Here is a 21,110-nt window from a genome sequence, read left to right on the forward strand (position 1 = left end):
TCGACCACTTTAGGTGAGACCAAGTTCAGATCAGGCCATGACCAACTGAGTCTAGGTCAAGACCAAGGCCAACAAGGGGAAGAATACGAGATGAGGCCAAGCCCACAGCAGGGATTAGATGGCCAAGTCCTAGTAACAAAACAAATAAACAAACAAACAAAAATGTTCAGTTCAAGACAATTCATCTGAATAATTGAAATTATGTTATGATTTCTCACATTTGTTCATAGATAGATGGTTCATAGATACATAGATGGTACATAATGAGTTGTGTGCATTTAGTGCCAAACATAAATAAAAAAATAAACAAAGAAAACTAACCTTTATAGTGATGTTATCCATAACCCACAGTGCTTATTGAAAATTAGCTTGCTGCACATGAATATCTTGGTATAACAATAACAATCATTAAAAAGCATGACATGTTGGCAGATTATTGGGCTAATGAAACCCCATCCCTGCTATTATTATTCCTGCTTCTTAAGTGAGAATCCTTGACACACCACTGGGAACTGGATATTCACTACTGGCAAAAGACCATGGAATACATGCACCTGATAGTAAGAATATTTTATGTTCTAGGCTCAGGAAACGATTTTCAGTCCACAGTGTTTAAGACACAGTCAAGACTGATTCAAAATTCACCTGAGTATATGAACAAGATATTTAATATGTGGTCAAGAATCTTAGCTGTCCTCATTTAAGGAGAAATATTGTGGGCTCCACCATGGACTTTGGCTGTGGGCCAATGAGTGAGTAGAGAGAACTCCCAGGATGCTGTGCCTCTCTGCTGACTTTATTTAGTTCAATGTAATACTTAAATTGAGTTTCTGTAAATACTTGTTTTTGCGTATGTGTTTGATTTTGCCTGTTGTGTGCTTTGTTAGTTCATTTTGTGTTTAGAGATGTTCATCATCGTGATATGGTTTCAGTTCATAACACTTCCCCTAAACCTATTAGCTTAGTCCTATTCTGCTTGTCTTTGCTGTGTGAGCTTTGTTAAAGGCTTCACTGTTGCAATAAAGTGCTTGTTCCTTCAGAAGAAATGTCTTTTAACTCTTCTCCTGTACAGATGCTACATTGGTGTCAGAAGTGGAATGCCGTCATTGAACTGAGAGACCTCTAGCATAAACGGCAGGCAGTGAAGAAGATGGAACCTGGATGGGACCAGCCAAGAGCAAGGCAGCTGACTGGGTTCGAGAAGGCTGCATAGCTGGCACTAGAGTACTTCCTGAACATGCTACCGCCAGAGGGGATGAAGCAGCAAGTGCAGTTTGATGCACTGGCCGGCCGAAGCAGATATTGCCGAAGTCATTCTGGGCACGCAAAAGCCATGGTGAACAGCACACTACTACATGTTGAGGGAGCTCCATGAGGACAGGATGTGTCAAGTGGTGCCCAAGTGGCTGGTGTGCTTGTGCAGGAAGGAAGGACACCACACCGGTCAAAACTTGGCTGGTGGGGCAATGGAAGCAGAGCTGCTCAGAGAGGGCGAACAGAAGGAACAACCCTCACTATCAACACCACAGCTAGAAAGATCAGCTGCCACCACAGACTTTGACTTGAGTGCAGCATATGCAGAAAGCATTTCACTGCCCTCACTGACACAGGTTCATCAGTGTTGCAGCAATGACCAGGTGTGCTCCCTCACATGGTGAACGACACAGTGGATGGCTGGGAAGTGCTGATGGTCCAACTCAAGTCCAGCTTGACTCAACGTCAGAGGGAGGAAGTAGCTGCCAGTCATAGTGGGGGGTCTGCACCAAGCACATTCTGGCTTGAATCTTTACAGGATGCATGCATACTTGGTTTGGATTTCCTAATGGCGGCCAGGGCTGTGCTCCATCTCAAGAAAGAGAAGCTGAACCTGGGAGGAAGGCGAGTGAATTGGTCAGCTATGGCATGCAGGGATTCAGGGATCCCTGCTAGTATCAAGTCTCCTCCAGTAACAGTGATGCAGCCACTGGTTTTGGCAGAGAACCAGCTGGTGGATCTTCAGGTATGGGGTTGTGCACATGAATAGCACCCTCCTCAGCAGCAATGACATCACAAACAAGAGAACGAATGAATGAAACTCATATAGCACCTTTCAGGGAACCCAAGGATGCTTTACAATCAACACAAAACTTGCACATCCAGTCACACACCAGTGAAAAGGAGTAGCCAATTGCACACAGAATACAGAGCATCAGCCACAGGTCCCAGGACAGTGCACCATCCACCATCTGGTCATGCAGACCAGGACAATTTTTTAGGATAGCCAATTTGACCTAACCGCCATGTTTTTTGACTGTGGGAGGAAACCAGAGACCTCAGAAAAAAACAAACACAGAGGAGAACTTGATAGGGACTTGAACCCAAGACCCTAGTGCCAAGAGGCAAACATGCCAGCCACCCTGCCACCATGCACCGTGAAAACAATGCAGAAAGTACACATAGTAGCAGTGTCGGCTGAGAGGAGCACTGCTGTAGCTTTTGTCACCCAAACTAATATAGGATGTGAACCCGTGAGCTGCAAGGCGATCCGCCACCGTCTCCAAGGTGGGCACCATCTCAAACCATACCGCACCTATCGGGGAGGACACACCTATAAGGGAGGACCAAGGGGTGGGCACCTTGAAGGCCTGTGAAGAGTGCGAGCTGTGTGAGTAGCTGATCCTTTGGGGGCTGGATGTGTGTGTGTGTGGGTGAGTGTGTGTGTGTGTGTGTGTGTGTTGGGGGGGGAGTGGCTGTGTTGCGTTTGCCACTAATGGGCTGTGGGCCATTGGGCGAGCAGAGCGGGGCACAACAAGGACTCACTGGATGCTGTGCTCCACTCTGCAGGCTTTATTTAGCTCAATTTAATGTTTCAATTGAGTTTCCAGAAACGGATGTTTTGGCATATGTCTAATTTTGCCTGATGTGTTCTCTGTTTAATTTGTGTTTTGAGATGTCCACCCTCATTGTCATGTGTTTTCAGTTAATAATCCTTCCCAATCTTCCCCTTTTAGGTTAGTCCTTTTCTGCTTGTCTTTGCTGTGTGAGTCTTGTTAAAGGCTTTGCCATTGCAATAAAGAGCTTGTACTTCAAGAAGAAATGTGTTCCAATGCTTCTTCTGTGCTGATACTACAACATCTATTGCTAATATATATATATATATATATATATATATATATATATATATATATATATATATATATATATATATATATATATATATATAGTTATTTATTTATTTATTTTTTAAATTTTTTTTTTTTTTTTTGAAAACTCCATTTTCTAGAGTTCATACCGATCAAATCTGATACTGGAACACACAAAAGAAAGAGAGAGAGAGGATGAAAACACTCACTGGGCCTCGGCACAGGCATTCTTTATCTAATTGGCTATTTATTTCTCACCATTAAAAGATCATGGGGTAAGACCCTCAGTGCCCATCTGTAGACTGAGAATAAACAAAAATTAGAGTAGCAGCTTCAACTCATTCTTCTACTTGCTGGCAATACAGAGGACCACAGGTCACTAGTGTCACACCTGCTACATGAGCAGAGGCATGCCTCTGTCTAAATCACTTACATGTAGAGCTCACATTAACCACTAAAGTAACCCATCAACACACATTTACTACAGTACAATACCATCCGCCTTGTAAGCAGCATCAAATCCAAAATGCACTGTGCCCAAAGTAGAGACTCTCCTACCAGGAGAACATGGATGTACTATGAAGCGGGTAGGCTCATTTAACCTGACTCATGTCCCTCTAACATCCATTCCTGTTCCCTGCACTGCTATTTCCATTGCTAAAAGTGCACCTTTGCCCTTTCAGCCTTCATACATTGTTATCTGGACAGAAGAGGAATGCATGGGTTTCAGTATGGGTCACCATCACAGCTATCAGTGGCTGAGTGTAAGTAAGGGAACACTGCACAGAGGAGGGAAGGGTAATCTGTGTGTGTGTGGGTGGTTGGGTGGGGGGGCACACACATACATGCACAAACAAATAAGAAATCAAGAGTTCCATGGCCTATAGCATAACAAAGAACATGATGACCTTTTTTGTGGTCTCTCTTCATATTAGTCTTTAAACAATAACTGATGGCTCTGATACTTTGATGTCGGCATACTGTACACATACACAGACATAGAGAGAGAGTCATCTCTGTGTGTTTCAGTGCCTAGCCATTATTGTCCACTAGCAGATGATGTAATCAGCAAATAGAGGGGGCAGTGTGAAAGCTTCTCTGTCCCTCAGCCATACTGATACAGGTCACGGAGGGGAGAGCAGAGGGGAGAAGATTGGATATAAGTGACAAGAGGTAAGAGGTGAAATATGGGGTAATGAGTGATATGGATAGAGAGAAAGAGACAGGCATGAGGGGTCCAGAAAGAGTGAGAAAGGTCCAGAGTCAGTGAGCAGTTGAAAGTTCAGGGGTTATGGGAAAGCAGACTAAAAGTCATGGGCTCCCGAAGGTAGATAGAACAAGATCAAGAAACCCAATCTGTGATCTCAAAGAGAAAAAATAAAAGAGCAGCTATAGAGGATGAGCGAAGAGAGTGAATGAGATACAGGCAGAGAGAGGGAGTGACTATTCATTGCTTTGTATTTTAATTAGTGGGTAACCTCAGGGTAATTGTTAACATATTTTATACCCCACCCCCCAACAAACAAACAAAATGATACAGAAACACTGAAACAAATATTGCAGCTTAAGATGAGTAATTTTATAAAAAGCTCTTTACTAAAAAAAATTATTTCGGCATAAAATAAAGCACAAAAGGAAATGTAGGACCTGGTGCCACATTTGGCTGCTGGTTACTGGTCTGTGCACAGGAGGGATTTATCCTGTTGATTTGTTATATCAATCATTGCTTAAGAACATGTCCTAAATGGTTCCACCTGCTTTCTAATTCAAGATGCCATGCTCCTCACTGCCATGCAGAATAGGTGCATTTCCAGTTGGGGAGAATGGAAATGCATGGCAGAATGACAAACACCTGAACAGAAGAAAGCCTAACACTTCAGTCTCTGCAGACTGCCTACAATCAATTTGTATTTTGTGTGTGTGTGTGTGTGTGTGTGTGTGTGTGTGCTTGATTATGTGCACATCTGAACATGTATGCTGCTGCATGTATGTGTTTGTATGTGTGTGTGTGGGTTTAAGTGGCAAGATAAGACAGCATGAGCATGGCTTATGTGGACATGCAGACTACATGCTCTATGCACGTGTGTGTGTGTGTGTGTGTGTGTGTGTGTGTGTGTGTGTGTGTGTGTGTATGCACGTGTTCTGTCAGCCTCCTGACCCCATATGTCTGTTAAGCTTGACACTCTTGACAAAGCCCTAGCATGGCAATGCTGGCACAGCAAGGCTGGTGTACACATGCAGTAGCGGTGCATTGCCAGTGCAGTGCATCTGTTTGGGGAGGGGACCCATCCGTTTCCCTCGCTCGTGGAAGCTGCCAGAAGTTTCCCAGTGCAGTTCCATAGTCCTTTATCAGCATGTTATCAGCAAAGGAATGAGTGAAAGAGATGAAGTGAAAGGTATGCAAGCACTCCAACATCTGCAAATACTCAACACACACCCAAACCAAACTTCTCTAAGAAATTCTCTAGAGAATTTAGAGATTTTTACACCAAATTTGCTGCCTTAATACACAAAATGCATGTATGCATAGGTAGTGTTAGGAATCTTTTAGAGGATACCTTGAATGTGACTTGTTCAAAGTACATTTTACAGATTACATTTTTTAAAAAGAGGTTCAAGAAACCCTGATCTAATTCTAGAAATCTGTACGAGCAAAGATTCTGCATCAAATGTTTAAAATCTGACAGCATATTTTCACTTATGTTGGGTGTGAAGAGGTGAAGATGATACAGCTGTCATCTCTCTCTTCCCATCAGGAGTGGCCCGTCTGGATAAGATGTGATCTCCAGCAGACCCCTGCCATGCTCAGCAGCTCCAGGCCCAGCTAAATGCCAGTCCAACAGCCTGACATGAGACAGAAACCAGGGATCCCACTGAACTCGCCATGAGTGGGGGGAGAAAGAGACCCCTCCTCCTCTCTCTCTCTTTCTCACTCTCTCTTTCTCTATGGTGTTTTTATGGTAGGTGAAATTGACATATTTACCACTAGGCTTCAAGATAATAATAACACACATCTAGCTGGACGGCAGGGATATCACTTGCACACCCACACACACACACACACACACACACACACACACACACACACACACACACACACACACACACACCAATGCCCCAAAGCACAAATACACCAGGACCAAATATGCATGCACACACACAGACACAGGCACACAGACACAAAGACACACACACATGCACGCACGCACGCAGACATGGGCACGTGAGCATGCACATATGCTATACTGAAATGTGTTGAAAAGAAATAAAAGGTTTGAGGGGGGCATATGGAAGGTAGCCAGGCCTGTGTGTCATCCTGAACAGATTATAAATTGATATTGCAGAGGACAGTTAAAGAAGAGGAAGATTGGACTACCCAGCATTTGCCTACTATCAGAAAATACACTTTCAATGAAAACATCCTGTCACAGTTGACATGCTCACACCAGACAGGGCTGAGTGGCTGAAGCAGACTTCTGCTTCAGCCACTCAGATTATGAAAATTCAAACGTCATACCAATCAATGAGATTCCCACAGGCGGAATAACAATTTAACCATGCAGTGTCGTGTGATGACATACCCCTGCAACCTGCTCATGAGATTCTTATGTCACACTGACACAGAAACAATAAACACTATCTTTCACACACACACACACACACACACACACACACACACACACACACACACACACACACACACACACACACACACAGGAGAAAGGCTTGCACACATGTACTTTTGCTGAACATATTGTGTTTATGTATTTCCTGCTTTTTCCCTTCCACACAAGTGTGCCTAGGTCATCTATTCAGCATGATATCAATTACTCTGCATTCTCCATCCTGCACTCTCTCCATCCTCCACTCTCTCCATCTTCCACTCTCTCCATCCTGCTCTCTCTCCATCCTAAACCCCTCCATCACCTCCCCATCCCTACTCCATTAAATAAATTGCATTGTAATAATCTCCTCTGATGTGTGCTCCTAATAATGGAGGACAGACAGGTCCTTTTTTAGCACTCCCATATACTGCCCATCCTGGCTATTTCATAGTCCTGTGCTTCACCTTTGGTAAATTACATTAAAAAAGAGGAAGAAGGGAGCATTATGTACCTGGATTGTCTTCTCTTGCAAGACTTCCCAGCACATAGAGAATATTTTTATTTCAATGTATATGTGTAGTAATGTATGTGTGTGTGTGTGTGTGTGTGTGTGTGTGTGTGTGTGTGTGTGTGTGTGTGTGTGTGTATACACACAAATACACACACACAAACACACACACATACACACACACAATATATTGCCAAAAGTATTCTCTCATATGCCTTCGCACACATATGATATGACATCCCAGTCTTAATCCATAGGTTTTAATATGATGTCGGCCCACCCTTTGCAGCTATAACAGCTTCAACTCTTCTGGGAAGGCTTTCCACAAGGTTTAGGAGTGTGTTTATGGGAATTTTTGACCATTCTTCCAGAAGCGCATTTGTGAGGTCTGACACTGATGTAGGATGAGAAGGCCTGACTTGCAGTCTGCGCTCTAATTCATCCCAAAGGTGTTCTATCGGGTTGAGGTCAGGACTCTGTGCAGGCCAGTCAAGTTCTTCCACACCAAACTCACTCATCCATGTCTTTATGGACCTTGCTTTGTGAACTGGTGTGCAGTCATGTTGGAACAGGAAGGGGCCATCCCCAAACTGTTCCCATAAAGTTGGGGGCATGAGATTGTCCAAAGTGTCTTGATATGCTGAAGCATTAACTGTTCCCCACACCATAATCCCCCCTGCACCAAACTTTACACTTGGCACAATGCAGTGAGAAAAGTACCGTTCTCCTGGCAACCACCAAACCCAGACCCATCCATCGGATTGCCAGGAGCATGATTCGTCACTCCAGAGAACATGTCTCCACTGGTCTAGAGTCCAGTGGCGGCATGCTTTACACCACTGCGTCCAATGCTTTGCATTGCGCTTGGTGATGTAAGGCTTGGATGCAGTTGCTTGGCCATGGAAATCCATTCCATGAAGCTTTCTACACACTGTTTTTGAACTAATCTGAAGGCCACATGAAGTTTGGAGGTCTGTAGTTGGCAACCTCTGCGCACTATGCACCTCAGCATCCACTCTGTAATTTTATGTAGCCTACTACTTCGTGGTTGAATTGCTGTCATTCTGAATAACTTTCACTTTGTTATAACACCACTGACAGTTGACTGTGGAATATTTAGTAGCGAGGAAATTTCACGACTGGACTTGTTACACAGGTGGCATCCTGTCATGGTACCACGCTGGAATTCACTGGCTCCTGAGAGTGACCCTTTCTTTCACAAATATTTGTAGAAGCAGTCTGCATGCCTATGTGCTTGGCATATGGCCAAGGAAGTGATTGGAACACCTGAATCCAATGATTTGGATGGGTGAGCAAATACTTTTGTCTATCTATCTATCTATCTATCTATCTATCTATAGATAGATAGATAGATAGATAGATAGATAGATAGATAGATAGATAGATAGATAGATGTGTATTAGGTATTAAAGAGGCTAGTCCATTTTATTTCTCACACACCAGACTGCTGAGGGTTAGAAATTAATGTGTCAGATGATTCTCAGCTCAGCAGTGACAATAACCACTATAAAAAGACAAGCAACACAGCTAGGTCTGATGCACGTACACCAGCACAACATCCTCTACCATATCAGTCACAGCTGTGCTTAGAATGATCCACCACAAAAATAATATCAGGTCAGCAGTGGTTCTGTGGTCAGAAATGGACAAGAAGGACATGGAGTAAATAGTGGCCTCATAACAAAAAAAGTCTATAATTGCACACTTTATAAATGCATCTAATACAGAGACCACGGAATAAAGGTGTAAATTAATTACTTTAATAAGACGGTGCTTTCCACTTATTTGTTTCCTCATTTCATTTTCAAATACATCAGTCACTGGCATGAGTACTGGCCTGCCAGACCTAAACAAATCAATAGAGTAATGCACTCAGCAATCAAATGTAATCAAAACCTGCTGAGAGGATCAGACACCATCATTTGATCTACAAGTCAAGTGTTTGTGTTTGCGTGTGTGTGCGTGTGTAGATACAGCATCCCAGCATCAAAATATCAGAGCCATCAGTTACTAACAATATGAAGAAAGACCACAAAAAGAGGTCATGATGTTCTTTGTGACGCTATAGGCCAAGGAACTCTGATTTCCCATCACCACTCTGAGCTCCCCGTTCTAACACAGCTGATTAAGCTCATGACGGAGCTGATGATTAGCTGTTGATTTCAATCAAGAGTGTTAGTAGAGGGAAACTATGAACCTTGGCAGTACCATAGCCTGGAGTTCTGAATTAATAATGCCGGAGAGAATTGTATAAAAAAATCAGATGGAAATACAGAGTTTGAACTTGTGAAAACAAGCTTTGGTGATCCCAGACTGGAAACACCTGCAAGGCATTCAATGAACAGTGTCATATGTCATGCAGGAACAGCATCCCATAATGGAATGCCTTGATGCTTTTATCCTCACTTTCTGACTTTGAAGAAGTACATATACTCATTATTTTAACACTTTAAAATATTTACTGCTTTATAGATTAATCCATTTGAATATCAGAAAGTTTCTCCTTTTAGGACTCTCCTGTTCCTATATTTTGTGCATATTTAGTATATTTTGTTTATTTGCTGCTCCTGAGGTATATTGCTATCTGCTATTAGCTATTTATATTAATGCTAACCTGCTGCTGTAGCCTGATTACCTATGCCTCACCACACGAATGTCCTGTACGTTTATGCAAATGACAAATAAACTTAACTTGACCAGTGCACATGTAGCATAATCCATTTCAGCAATCACTAAACTTGCTATGGATGCATAAAAGAAGCAATGCAAAAGAATGTATCCAGAAAACATTTAGTTGGGTGTGAAGGCAAGAAATCAAGGTTCTCTCTCTCACACACACTCTGTCTGTATGTGTGTAATGGAAGAAAAGCGTAAAACCATAATGTGCATTCTGTATTCTAAATCTGCTCTACTTCACTTTAATGTATTCCACTGGAGCCACAGAGAAGAGGAGGAAGATAAACCTAGGGAGAGATGACTCTTTCTTTTTTTTACTCCCTTACTTTCACTTCCTTTTCTCTCTCTCTCTATCTATCTATCTCTCTTTTTCTCTATCACTTTCTCTTTTTTAATGCAGAGGTAAGACCCTTTTGGGAGACAGGGTTGGTTATGTGCAATGAATAAAAGCCTGGTGGGAAAAAAAAAAAGTGTAGTTTCTCAGAAAGTGAGAGTGCGTGAGAGAGCGAGAGAGAGACAGAGAAAGGGGAAGGGAGTAATGTTCACAGCTGGAAAAGAGAAAAAGAGCTAGAGAGAGAGAGAGAGAGAGAGAGAGAGAGAGAGAGAGAGAGAGAGAGAGAGAGAGAGAGAGAGAGAGAGGGGAAGGGAGTAATGTTCACAGCTGGAAAAGAGAAAAAGAGCTAGAGAGAGAGAGAGAGAGAGAGAGAGAGAGAGAGAGAGAGAGAGAGAGAGAGAGAGACAGAGAAAGGGGAAGGGAGTAATGTTCACAGCTGGAAAAGAGAAAAAGAGCTAGAGAGAGAGAGAGAGAGAGAGAGAAACAGAGAGAGAGAGCGAGAGAGAGAGAGAGAGAGAGAGAGGGAGAGAGAGAGAGAGAGAGAGCGAGAGAGAGAGAGAGAGAGAGAGAGAGAAGAAGGGAGTAATTTTCAGAGCTGGAAAAGAGAAAAAGAGCTAGAGAGAGAGAGAGAGAGAGAGAGAGAGAGAGAGAGAGAGAGAGAGAGAGAGAGAGAAGAAGGGAGTAATTTTCAGAGCTGGAAAAGAGAAAAAGAGCTAGAGAGAGAGAGAGAGAGAGAGAGAGAGAGAGAGAGAGAGAGAGAGAGGGGGGAAGGGAGTAATTTTCAGAGCTGGAAAAAAAGCATACGAGACAGACAGAGAGAGGGAGGAATGGAGCAATGTTCATAGCTGGAAAAGAGAGTTACTCCTACCAGCTCCTAACTCCTAACTAGGCTAGGCTAACCCTTTCTCTGGCTCTCCTCTCACCTTTACTTTCTGTTGAGAGAAAAGGCTTAATCAGGACTTTACTTAAAAGCTTTAATGTTAAACACTATCCTTTTAGAGGTTTGCAGAATTAAATATAGTTCAGCACTGAACTACCCATCGGGTTTTACATCACATGATTATACTTAAGGCTTTTGAAGATTTAGTATCTATATTTGCCTGCCAAGTTGCCTGGCCATTACTGAACTCCCCCCTCCAGCTTCCTCTATCAAAGGCTAATCACTGAAGCATCACCAATCACACTGAATGTCTGTTAGATGAGTTGTTGTCCATAGGGACTGACTCATTTACAAATGAACACTAGCTTGCAAATGAGAATTTGAAGAAATAATTTGGCCGTGGTGACTGAAACAAGCCTATATACTGGATTATGATGCCATTTAGAATCCCACTTTTCTCTCAAAAGATGTATCCTTCTGCAGTTATTATACATAAGTAAGAGTGTAGGATCCCTTCCACTCATCCTTATGCATGACTTCCATTGGCTCTGCAAAGGTTTGATGTGAAGACAAAGAGCAACATTTTTCAAACACTGCCACGTTTTCTTTTCCAGTATTCAACTTCGTATTACAACATGTTTATTAGTGTACTGTATGTGCCTCTTTCAATTGCAATAAGGCAATTGGCAATTGGCAACTGGCATAGGCAATTGAAACCATAGGCAATATATTTTGGGATTTCACAGACCCATGGCTACAACTGCAGAATAGCTTCATAAAATCTTCAATATCTGTATTACCATGAATGAAAACATCAGCAAATGGTTCTTTTCATCAAACTGACTATATATGCCCTCTGTTACATTCATGGCCAATTCCAGCACTGCTGTTGTTTCCAAGTTCATAAATGTGAATTAAAGGGAATGACAGGCAATGGGCCTACGGTCGTGGCGGGTGGTGAGGGTTAGGCTCCAGCATCAACGACCTTGTCCAAAGCATTCAAAAAGTCTCTTGAGGTAAATTCCTCAAAACTGCCCTGGGGAGTTCTCCTGCACTGTTGCGCCATTTTGGTTCCTTTTATTACTGCCTGATTGAAGCAGCAGTGGCGTGTCCTCCCCTCGTGCTGCGAGAGAACCGCAGCGCAGTACGGTGCGGCCAGGCCGAGAGGCCTCTCCCCTACTTGGCTGCGGCACCCACACCCACGTAAAAGGGTAGTGACACAAAGAGCGTGAAGACATCACAGTGACGCAGCTAACTCGCTACAGGCGCACAGGGCAGCACAGGAGGCTTTAATTGCGGCTCACTTAATCACTGTGTTGGCGTGCAAGAGAGGCTGAAGCGTCGCTGGCGCTTGTGCGCGTGCGCACTCATTTCGCACCCATCACACAGGCCCGGATACGCATCTTAAAGCAATAGGCCGAACGCGTAGTTTGACGGGTGTGTGTGCAAACTGCGCTGGCAAATGTGACAGAGGGCTGGGCTGAAGACTGCAAAGCAGAGTAGTCTATGCAGTTTGCCTTCATATGGATAACACATAACATAAGACTGCAGAGAAGAAGCTTAAAGACCCATAAGATAAACAGACTAGAAAATTAGTCTTCATGCACTGGAAAGTTGTCTGAGGATGTCAAATTGTCCTGTATTTCCGTTTTGTGGCTCCCACTGCTTGACCTTGAGTTGGTGTAAGAGGTAGTAATTACTGAGGTGTTTGGAAGCAGAAGCTAAGCCACAATTAATCCTGGAAATCCAGTGTATTGTGTAAATTGGAGGAAAGCACTGATACTGTTATCACTGTTTCAGCAGTAACGTTTTGTTTAGAAAGAACTATAATCTGATTTTACAGTCCAGTACAAGAGAACAAATCATATGTATCATGATTTGTATCTGCAATTTGCTGGCAATTAGGTGAGATGTGTTATGAAATCAATGTTTTAGTTCATATCCAAGGCCCATAATCAATGGTATTGTCAATATGTCCATGTGCATGTCATGTATATTTTTTCTGTCAAAAATAAATAAATAAATGAAATGAGAATAAAAAAGTAAATACCCTAAATGATTATGATAAGTAAATGTTTGGATTACAAATACTTTAGGTCAAAATGGTTTAAAAATGAACAAAACAACCAGTACTGTTCAAGAAATCACATTAACCCAAACACTGCCAAATAGATAGAACCACAGCAGTTCTCCAATACCGCTGGAATAGGCCCAAGTTCTCCTACCACCCTTGTCAGCAAACATGTAGTCGTCTCACATGTATCAATGCATGAGCCAACATGGACATCTACACCCAAACATCTGGCAGTACTCACTGAACGTATAGTGCGGATGTCATTCTCAAGGACACAACTTAATAATGAGTAAGAGTGAGTGGTTTCTATCTATGATCCAAATAGCAATCACACCTCTACAGTCTAAAAAGGCTTTCAGCAGCAGCAGCAGCAGCAAAAAAAAAAAGGCATATTCTAAATATGGCATTTAATAAAAGTTAGAAGTAAGTAAGTAAACTTTCAGAAGTTTCAGCCGTTTTTTATGAAGAAAGGTTATCATTTTATTTTTAACTTAAGTAATAAATGTGTGAAGCAGGCGCTTTACTAAAAAAGATTAAATATTTTATACACCTTTAATTGCTGACTGTCTAAATTTGCAGAATAAAGTCATGATTTTTGTGTTGGTGTAAAATGACATTAATCACACAGCTGTTTTCAATCCTACTGACCTCTGATTTAAACAAATTTCCTTTCAGTACAGATTTATTCCCAGGGTTTACAGGATTACTCTTATCCTCTTTACTCTCATCCTCCCAGGAATGATATTTGTATCCAGCCCTTAAGAAACCACTGTTCTGAACAAATTAAAAATATTAATGATTTTGAAGGGCTTTTTTTAAGCATAGAAAAAATATTGCATTATCCTTATAATGATCTGTAAAGTTTATTCTAAACAATTAGATTTCACCCACATTAAAGTTTACATTACTTTTGATGGTTTGATCAAGTCACTTTTTAGATGTTGTTATTAATAGTCGTATTACCTGAAATCACTGTAGGGATGAATAATCCAAAAACCAGCAGATTTTACCCGCTCTTGCTCTCGCTCCACTGCTTTCTCGCTTCCAAACATCCTTAGAGAGAACTTGTTGACCCCTGGTTGCAACATGGCTCCAAACTGCCTGTGCATGAAACCTGCTTGATAATATCTTTCGTCGTCCGGTAAAATTTGTTCGATGCCATCCAACTTTACGAAGCCTGATTGCGGATCGGGAGTACCATGCTGGCTGACGCCGGTCCCCCCACCGCTTGCGCCGCCTTGCGCCCCTTGTTCCGTGCTGCCACCAATTGCTCCAGGGGGGCTCTCCTCACTCGGGGTGACGTCTCCTTCAGTGATGAGACGCTTCTCCTCCGCTGAATCTGAGTCATGGACATGCCGACTGGTGATGGACGAAAGGCTGCCGCGAAACCTCCGACAGTCTCCATTTGAACTGCTCTTCATGGGTCTGCCGATGTCCGTCTCCATGATCACCGCGTCTCCGCTTTTAGTTTCCCCAAAGACTCTGCAGCTTCCCGCGGAGGTCGGCGACTGCAGGGGCTTCATCCTGATGCTCTTTCTCCTGGTGTCCTTGTCGCTGTCTTCCCCATCACCCATGATAGAAGCTTTATGCCCGATATGCTGTGGCAAACTGTAGAGCCTTTTACGCATGGAAGAATGCAACCTGTCCATTATGACATTGAAACAGTGCTACGATCAGTTCAATGACAAAGAATCCAGTTTTTATTGTTACTGTTGTGACTATTGCCACGAATTCCCAAGATCCCTATCTTCGGCTGAGAACGAACAGTCTCGAGCTAATCTCTTTGCCTACTACCATTTTACTGATACACATGACACACCGTGCCGTGGAAAGCGGTGCATATGCAGGAAGATCACTTCGAATATTACCTGTCAGCTCAAATAGTCTATGTTCTCCCGCACAGTTGTAACAGTGGGTTCCGTTTCACCATACCACTCTTGTTGCAAGGCACTGAATTGCTCTATTCCATTAGGACCATAGAAAGTCATAGAAAAAAGCTGTTTGGAGCCACCTCACCATGACAAGAGAGAGACGTGCCGACGGATGGAGAGGAGATGCGCCGAGGTCATGGATAGTGAGGCATGCCCTCGCCTCTACCCTCAAGATCCCTAACGGCTGTCAATAATAAACAATGCAATGCAATGCAATCATGTAACCTACATCAGCAGTCAAGGACCGCTGACATCACTGCCATCCACCGTCCTGAGGCGCTCTGATCTTGTGAATATTCATGATGATGCTGATCTATTGGGTTGCCATAGGAGCGAGGGCGGCAAATAAGCACAGCCCACCTAGGTCTGAGACGTATTACCAACCATTGAAAAGGTTTTTTCATATTGTTCACAATGTTTGTGATGTTTTAGTATCACCAGAAATCTTACGCACCAAATGTTCTCATCCAGTCTACCACAATAAATATATGTTAATACATTGTAAGTTGTTTATAACTGTTAGTAGGCAACATTGGTAGATCTAAGATCTGATTGATAAACAAACAAAACAAAATAAAACGCCTGTTATCAAGAAGGCACTGAGAAAATATGTATTTTCATTTTCACTCCGAAACACAAAATAATTGCCCGTAATTCAGTGTACAGGTTATGACCTTGTTTTAACATGCATTTATTACAAAGCCATCGACCAATAACAAGCTATTAATTGGCACAAGCGCTAACAAACAGTTTGCAAAAAGTTATCCTACAAGCTTGTTTGATGACCGTTCCATACCACGTGAGACATACGTGCGTATTCATATATAACATATTTTATTAGACGTCTCATAGAGGTGGTCTAGTCGTTTTTACGTTCTGCTGAGAAAGAACCAAAGACAGCAAACATTTGTGTAGATAGCTGTCTTGTTAGTTAACCTAGCTAGTTAGTTATGTCTCAAAAAAAGACAATAGCTAAAGCTATTTGGACTTTAAAACGCTATGGACGTTTTTTACCAAGAGCAAAAGACAGCGGAGGCACCTCTTCTTGGAAGGTAAGTTAACTAGCTAAGTTAGATAGGTAACATTAAGTACAAAGGTTATCCAGTAAATATGCCAACAGACTAACTAGCAAACAATTAGCCGACTATCTCTCTGGACAGTTAACTAGCTACCTGAAATTATATTACGGAGGCAGGAGGGCATGTCTAGGTTCTATTTTTGTTGATAACCTGTCACTTGTCAAACAATTTACGTTTAATTATCATATATTAGAAGAACAATTTCTTAGTTTTCCGTGCTTCCACATATTCCACAAAATATCATTCACTTAACCTAAGTAACCTATCTATTTAACGATAGATAACTTCCAGCCTACTTAGCCTGCCCCCTAGACAGCTGCTGAATAGCTCACGAAATAGCTATCCTAGCTAGGTACCAATTTGGCTAAGATGGATAACGTTAGCTAGGTAGCCGGCTAGCTACATTGTCAAAAGTTTTCAGCACCCCGTAATTTTTTGAGTAGTCAATCTGAGAATGTGTCGATAATTTTTGGTTTTGGAACACTCTCCCTTATTTAGTTAGCTAACCTAGGTAACGCTAAGTAACTATCCAGTCACTGGGCGCAACACCCGCCCCTCTTCCCCCGCACACCCCGACGCTTATGCAGGGTTTCCTATGAGGGGACTTACTGGACTGTTCAGTCTTAATGAAACTTTGCGTGCTTTAAAGATTAAAAAATGTAAACCTTCTGTGTTTTTACCTTCTTAAAGGTGTTCGAGTCCAGTGAAAGCACAGGCAAGTTGGAACTGATGATACTGGAATCTGGTCATCTGCTTGTCTCACAGGCTCAGGAACTGCTGGTAAACTGCCCAAGTGCTGCAGTTTAGGCAATGCATATTCATTGTTTTAATTTGAGTTTAAAGTAGACTTTGGCAGGTGTTATTTCAGTTTATTTTCAAACTTAAATGGAAATGACATTTGAGTCTACAGTAGCCTATGAAGTTATTATAACCATTTGAAAGCACAATGTGGCTTATGTTCCCTATGACAGGCTTTCACTTCATCCACATGGTGGGGGGGTCACATAAAACCCATCACAAGTGCATGGATCTGTGAACATTCAGAGAAAGAACAGTGTTGCTCTTCATTCAGAGAGGGAATTGCCTAATCCCCTCCTTTCTTGCTCCCCTGTTGACCTCCCTAAAGGATTGCTGGGCTAAGTGCTTCTGAGCACCTCTTTCAGAAATAAGCAGAAATCATGGTCTCAGAGGCACAATAGCGTCCATCTCTTCATGATGTGATGTACAGGAGCTAGGGGAGTGAACACTGCTTTCATGCTGAGCCATTTGTTGTCAAACCATGCAGCCTTACTATTCAGGTCAAAGCCTGGGATATACCTCAATGAAATATTGGATTCCCTAACCTTAATGCATGATATGGCTGTTTCTCATTAATATGAGCTGTGTGTAAAGGCCAAGCAGATCTGAATTTTTTATTCAAACCAGTTTTGAAACACCTAAGTAGTATTTAATGTAATAGTACGTTACTTCAGAAGAGCGGTTAATGAGTATGTGTTTGTGTGTGAGAGAGAAGAGGAGTAGTTTTTAGGGTTTTGGGGTAGAGGCAGTTAGTGGTGATTTCTTTAATTGCACAACAAACCAGACAGCACTAAGAATGAAGAGTGTGTTTAAAAAATGTAATGCTTTGTATGCTGTTTATTATTTAGGCTAATCCTCTGCAAGGGGGAAATAAATAAATAATTTGTAAGTCTTGAGGTTAAATAATAATAATAATAACAGTAATTCTGGAAAACGTCTGGAAATTTTGGTGTACTATACCTATTAATTAAATCTAGGCAAAATAATTTTCTACAAAATATTATGGAGAATAAAAATTAGAAGCCTTTTTAATGCCTTTGTGGGCAGTATATAAAATGTTGGTAAAACATTTATTAGTAGTCCTATTTTGTTATCTGTACTATTTTGACAGTGAGCAATTCATGTTTTCCATTGTTGGGAACATTCACGTGGCAATGAGGAGATTGGTCCTGTGCCACAAGGTCTGGCAAGTGGCATACGCACTGAAGTTTCTATGGAAATAGAGCCCCCTTCTGGAACTTTGGTGTAATGTCAGTCTAGGCTCAAACTGAATTCTTGATCTTTTCCTTAACATTTATTTGGTTATTTTGGCTTTGTTATTTAAGATACTTATTGGATAGCAAAAGCCTGTAAATTTAAATATTTGTTGTTGGCTTTACTGAGTCATACTAGATTTGCAGTTAGTGGAAATCGTTATTTCTTCCCCCTGCCATGATGGTATCTTATCTGTTACAGAATGTTATATATAGGGTAGTGTTAGTTTTTATGTGACATATGACATTACATTTGTTTTTTCCCCTTGTTTGTTGTATATGAGTTTTGTTTTTTCCTTTTATTTGTTCAGGAGGGGTTCTCTCTTCTCAATGCTAGGAGTTTTCTAAAGATCCATCAGAAATCTGACAGTCTGCTTTTCCACATGACATCGAAGGTGGGAAATAGAACAAAACATGTGCAGTGTATTCACTGGTGTGAGTGTGGCTCTGGTGTGAACATCTTTGTCAAATAAAATGATCAGCTGAAATGCAGAAAAAGGATTTGTATTACAACAGGCACAGTAGACAGAAAAAAACAACCTGTGTTTTTGTAGGAGTAAGTGCTGCATTATTGGCTCTTAGAGCCTTGCAATATAAACATGTCAATTTACAAGAATAGTGGTTTCTGAATGACTTTCAACAAACAGTTCAAAGTCATCCATGATTTGCGGTTTGTTAATTATTACGATGATTTAATCTGCATCATGTCTATATAACTGGAAATTACTACCTCATGAATACTGATGAACTGTTGGAAAAAATATATGAATATATGGCAGCATAATTCACAGGCCATAGATCACATGCACTTGCATATGATGGGTACAGAAATTGAGATGGTATGATTTTGACAAGGTAGCCTTTAGGCCAGCAGTGTATATATAAGAAATGATAATAGTTCTGTTATTTCTATATACACACAGTGTGTGTATGTATGTATGTGTGTGTGTGTGTGTGTGTGTGTGTGTGTGTGTGTGCGTGCGTGCGTGCGTGCGTGCGTGCGTGTGTGTGTGAGAGAGAAACTGTGGGTTTATCTGTTTATCTGTTTTTACACAGGGTGAGAGCCGTATGATGAGACTGCAGTTTGATGGCAGTAACAGGTCTGAAGCAGTAGATTTATGTAGGAAGGCTGTGGAGAGACTTCAGGAATATCTCCCTATAGGCACAGAAGAGCAGCCTGCCCCTCCCCCTTCAACTCAAACCACTGAAACTGTACCATGTGACCATCAAAAGCAGGTACCGTACATGACAATATAAGAGCAGCACCACACACAGACACAGAAACACACAGCTGTATGGGCAGAGGCAGAAGATATTACAGTAACAAGAAAAAGTATATGAAGCCTACATGTTCAGTATTGATAAGAAGTAGTTGTTCGTGTTATTCATTTATGCAAATTGTCTTTATTATTTTGACTGACTAAAATATCAGATAACATTTTCATGAGTAATTAGTGCAGAAATCTAAGTTATTCCAAAAGTGCTCAAAAGAGTTCTTGCGACCAGTGAGGTGATGTTGGCAGAGGAATCACATGAGAACGTTTTGGGAGGTTGTGGAGCATGTGGACTTCGGTATTCTATAGTGTATGAAGGGAGACTGATAGGCAAGGACAGACTGGTGTTAGGGTTGCATGGGCTGTAATGTGTAAATTAGCATAATTAAAATAACATAGACTAATCTTTGCTCATATCACCTCAAGAGCTCATAAGTGTTAGTGTGTGTGTGTGTGTGTATACACATTGGCCATTGGATGTGGCATGTGGTTACGTATGCAGCATGTGGTTATATATGCCACCTTTGGGCTTGTTGGTGTGTCCTGAGCCTGACCTTGCTGATAACCACTGCTACTGTCATCAGCTGCAACCGCTTGATAGCAGCCAAGTCCATGGTATAATTGATAGAATAATATGGCAATTATTGTAATAGATGAAATCAGTGCTTTTCCATCTTGGACTGTAGCAGTGGGAAATATGAAATATGGAGATTTGCTTCCACTAGATGGCGCTCCCAGAACAATCTACCAAAAAGTACAACTTGCAGAACTAGATTTTGTTGTAAATCATGTGTATTGCAGTTTTTCTGAAAATCTGTGTGTTTGTTTTTTGAGGGGATGGCATTCTGAATGTCACAATCAAAATGCATTGTCAAAATTTGGCAAGTTAAGGATACGATGAAAGGCCCTGGAAGAGATGAGACCGAGACCATTCAATTAGTAATGAGCTTATTGATTGGCTGGGTAGCCCCTCGGAGGGAGACCTGTGACTGTAATGAATGGATCTATTCCTGTCTTCTCTTAAGGCTCCTATAGATGCACCACAGGCTGTCCCAGACGTTACCCAGGAATCTGTGACCATTAAGCATCTTTCTCAGGTACTGCCCTCTGATTAAGAGGGCACTGATTGATACTGCATAATGGATGATGTTTTCAGACGAGCCTGAATAGCAGTTTATAACTACTTTGCCACCGAAGGTACCTTTGTGATGTCTGTAGATATGACAGTATGAGAGCAGAATGTCACTTTCAGTTAAATTTGGAGGCGTTACCCCAGGAGCTTACTGCTACACAGTTAGTACTATTTTTACATGCAATTAGAGGGCCATTTTCTTTGTTTTTAGCATTTCCTGGGCCTACATGGGCTGTCCCTGCCCTTGGCGTATCGTCATTGTACTGTGCCCCCTAGTACTATGGAGGCGCTGTTGCGCCTGTGTCTGCTTGACTCTGGCTTCCCTGCCTTTGTAGAAGAGGTGGAAAACAAGTTGAAGGAGCTGATCCAGGAGTGAGGTACAACAAGAACGATGATTTCAAGGGTGTTTTTCATAACATTCAT

General features: G+C 41.8%; 2 protein-coding genes across 2 annotated transcripts in view; one reads left to right on the plus strand and one right to left on the minus strand.

Moving 5' to 3' along the window:
- The window catches only part of hcn4 (hyperpolarization activated cyclic nucleotide-gated potassium channel 4), a 70,702-nt gene extending 55,006 nt beyond the window's left edge, over positions 1 to 15,696 (minus strand). Inside the window, exon 1 of the mRNA XM_027008013.3 lies at positions 14,184 to 15,696. Within this exon, the coding sequence (XP_026863814.2) occupies positions 14,184 to 14,869 (686 nt within the window). The 5' untranslated portion in view covers positions 14,870 to 15,696. The remainder of the gene's footprint in view (positions 1 to 14,183) is intronic.
- Positions 15,697 to 16,005: 309 nt separating this feature from the next.
- Positions 16,006 to 21,086, plus strand: rec114 (REC114 meiotic recombination protein). Its single transcript, XM_027007985.3, has 6 exons — positions 16,006 to 16,203; positions 16,921 to 17,010; positions 18,593 to 18,676; positions 19,338 to 19,517; positions 20,581 to 20,652; positions 20,899 to 21,086. The coding sequence occupies exons 1-6, from the start codon at positions 16,102 to 16,104 to the stop codon at positions 21,061 to 21,063; spliced, it is 693 nt and encodes a 230-aa protein (XP_026863786.1). The 5' UTR covers positions 16,006 to 16,101; the 3' UTR covers positions 21,064 to 21,086.
- Positions 21,087 to 21,110: the final 24 nt, after the last annotated feature.

This window comes from Electrophorus electricus, chromosome 6 (assembly GCF_041902795.1).
Source record: "Electrophorus electricus isolate QZ-2024a chromosome 6, ASM4190279v1, whole genome shotgun sequence".
In the NCBI taxonomy this organism is placed as follows: domain Eukaryota; kingdom Metazoa; phylum Chordata; class Actinopteri; order Gymnotiformes; family Gymnotidae; genus Electrophorus; species Electrophorus electricus.

Bases quoted from the DNA above. Each gene is read 5' to 3' on its own strand.
- rec114 (XM_027007985.3), top strand. From the start codon at position 16,102: ATGTCTCAAAAAAAGACAATAGCTAAAGCTATTTGGACTTTAAAACGC. The intron at 16,204-16,920 runs GTAAGTTAACTA...ACCTTCTTAAAG, and splicing joins GAGGCACCTCTTCTTGGAAG to GTGTTCGAGTCCAGTGAAAG. The intron at 19,518-20,580 runs GTACCGTACATG...TCTTCTCTTAAG, and splicing joins CATGTGACCATCAAAAGCAG to GCTCCTATAGATGCACCACA.